Source organism: Coffea eugenioides, chromosome 6 (assembly GCF_003713205.1).
Source record: "Coffea eugenioides isolate CCC68of chromosome 6, Ceug_1.0, whole genome shotgun sequence".
Classification (NCBI taxonomy): Eukaryota; Viridiplantae; Streptophyta; class Magnoliopsida; order Gentianales; family Rubiaceae; genus Coffea; species Coffea eugenioides.
Window position 1 is genome coordinate 40,927,756 of NC_040040.1, and position 2,535 is coordinate 40,930,290.

The following is a 2,535-nucleotide window of genomic DNA, read 5'->3' on the forward strand; positions in this document are numbered from 1 at the left end:
AAATGTGTCAAAAACAATATAAGGGTCAGAGTAGCAAGACAATTTTGTAGTCAATAGAAATAATTTGTTTGCATTTTTGTCTTAACTCTATCTTTCTTAGCAAAGGTCATGCTCTCCGTTCTGTTACCATTTCCCTGATCCTCATTATTCTCTTCAAAGTTTGGACGTTATTGTTTTGCTTTTACCTTTTCCTCTTCTTTTTGTGGTAGCAAATGATAAAGAATGTGACATCCTTCTGATTGAAGAGGAAACCCTTTCTTCATTGTTTCTTCTACAAAAAAATTAGTTATAGTTTTGCTTTTGGAGAGCAATGAATTTTCAGCACAAAGGAGATGGTGACAGCTTGCAGTGTGGCTTTCAAGGAGTGAACTCCTCATCTCCTCCAATCCCAAAAGTTCCCATTCCTATGGATTTTCCCTGGGAAGGAGAGAGTGATTTGAACATCAGAAGGGGAATGATTCAGTACTTGATTGCTGGTCCATCAGAACAGCAAGTGAAAATGCCTTGGTGTTTTCATCTAGTGGGAGATCATGGTAGGGAAGCACGGAGGGAAGATGATAGCAGAGTTGATCAAGAAACTCAAGAAAGTAAGAAAAAGAATGGTGGAGGACATACAAAACTTTGTTCCAGAGGTCATTGGAGACCTTATGAAGATGCTAAGCTGAAAGAACTAGTTTGTCAATACGGACCTCAGAACTGGAATCTGATTGCTGAGAAACTTGAAGGAAGATCAGGTAAAGACTAAGGAAACCATAAGAATTCTTTTTTTTTTTTTAATACAAGAAGCCATGAGATTTTCAAAATAAATCATCAGTCGACAACACGGGGTCAATTGGTTGGTCTTTATTGAATTTCTTTCCTGGTTACTTTTTTTTTTTCAATTGGGGAGGGCTGCGGGGTTTTTTGTTTTTTTGGGAAGGGGGGGAGGGGTGGGTGGGGGGGTAAGTGTGGAAGTGGATGCGGCTGGGTTCAATGTATGGGCATATTTAGTTGCTTAAAACTCTTTCACGTACAATGCTGGTCATGTTGGAAATTCGTGTTCTGAAAAAGGGACTCTATGAATGCCGAATGTGCAAAAGGAATTTCCACTAACCAAAAGTTGTATTTTCTGTCACCTCTTTATCTTTATCTTTTTTTATTATTATTATTAACTGGTTTGTCGATTCAAAATATTTCTATGCATTGGTGCAGGAAAGAGCTGCAGATTGAGATGGTTCAACCAACTGGATCCAAGAATTAACAAGATGGCTTTCAGTGAAGAAGAAGAGGAACGGCTCTTGGCAGCTCACAGGATGTACGGTAACAAATGGGCTATGATTGCAAGGCTTTTTCCCGGAAGAACTGATAATGCAGTCAAGAATCACTGGCATGTCATCATCGCCAGAAAACAGAGGGAGGAAAATAGTGTATACAGGAGGAGAAAGCCCTCTAGTTTTCAAGCATACCATAAGGGATTTACAGTAAATACTCTGCAGAATAGTGCATGCAATGGTTCAGATGTTTCCACCAATAATAGGGAGGAATCTGCCTCTACTTGCACTGATCTCTCTCTAACTCCATCTTCAAACAGAGTCTCCCCTGGCTATTTCACTAGCTCTGTTTCTGCAGAAAAATACCATTTTTTGGGTCCTGATTTGAATCAAGCGGGTAAGATCATCTAATTTCCACACCTCTGCAAGATTTTTCTTTTCTTTTCAATTGTCTGAGCGCTTCTTTATATACATATACTTCAATTCTTTAGAAGGAGACCTGTTGAGCCCTCTTTGAATTTGTCACGTTTAGAATGTACTAATGTTCCCACCGTCCATTTCTTCAGTATCTCCTGCAACTGAGACGTATTTTGAGTCCTCCTCCTGAGTTCATTTTGTCATTTTTGGCCCTTATGCTCACTTCATTATTGTTTCTTTTTTTTTTCAAAATACTTTCAGCATCATCAGGAGATGAAAGAAAAGTGATGAAAACAAGAAGTGCTGTTCAATATTGTCAGTTAAACAACAATGGGCCAATTGCAAAGGCAACAGTTACCATAAATCCATCTGCTCAGTCAGATTCAAGCTCGGAACTTTCTGCATCAGAGTCAGTAGCGAATAACGCCAGCACCAGACTCCTCCTCTTGAATGACAAAATTGAGAATGGAATTGAGAGCTACAAATTGCCATTTATTGATTTTCTTGGAGTTGGAGCCAGAAAATGATAGTTTAGTGGCCATTTGGTTTGGGGTTTGGAGCAATTGAAAGCTGAAAATGACTAAAGTGTAAAAGTTCTGAAGCTGTATGAATGCATTCTCTGCATTTTGCATGATCACAAGTGCGTTTGGCAGCACGAACTCTACTGTCTCATGTACAGATCAGTTGATAAAACTTCATAGAAAGCACCAAAAGTCCAAAAAAAAAAAAAAGAACAAATTACTCAGATAGCTACTAAACTTTTTCAATAGTCAAGATTTGGCCACTTAATTATTAATAGTATGTTTTTACCTATTGAACTATCAAAAATATGAATTTTACGCCATTCCGTTTCATTCTATCGTTAATT

At 38.2% G+C, this 2,535-nt stretch overlaps 1 protein-coding gene across 1 annotated transcript; it reads left to right on the forward strand.

Moving 5' to 3' along the window:
- Positions 1-310: 310 nt before the first annotated feature.
- On the forward strand, positions 311-2,194 carry LOC113774168 (transcription factor CSA-like). The gene is made up of 3 exons (XM_027318734.1): positions 311-734; positions 1,192-1,647; positions 1,929-2,194. Exons 1-3 carry the CDS (start codon positions 311-313, stop codon positions 2,192-2,194), a joined length of 1,146 nt encoding a protein of 381 aa, XP_027174535.1.
- Positions 2,195-2,535: the final 341 nt, after the last annotated feature.

Excerpts from the sequence above, each read along its gene's own strand:
- LOC113774168 (XM_027318734.1), top strand. The coding sequence starts at position 311 with ATGAATTTTCAGCACAAAGGAGATGGTGACAGCTTGCAGTGTGGCTTT. Across the intron at positions 735-1,191 it reads GAAACTTGAAGGAAGATCAG|GAAAGAGCTGCAGATTGAGA; the intron begins GTAAAGACTAAG and ends GCATTGGTGCAG. Across the intron at positions 1,648-1,928 it reads TCCTGATTTGAATCAAGCGG|CATCATCAGGAGATGAAAGA; the intron begins GTAAGATCATCT and ends AAATACTTTCAG.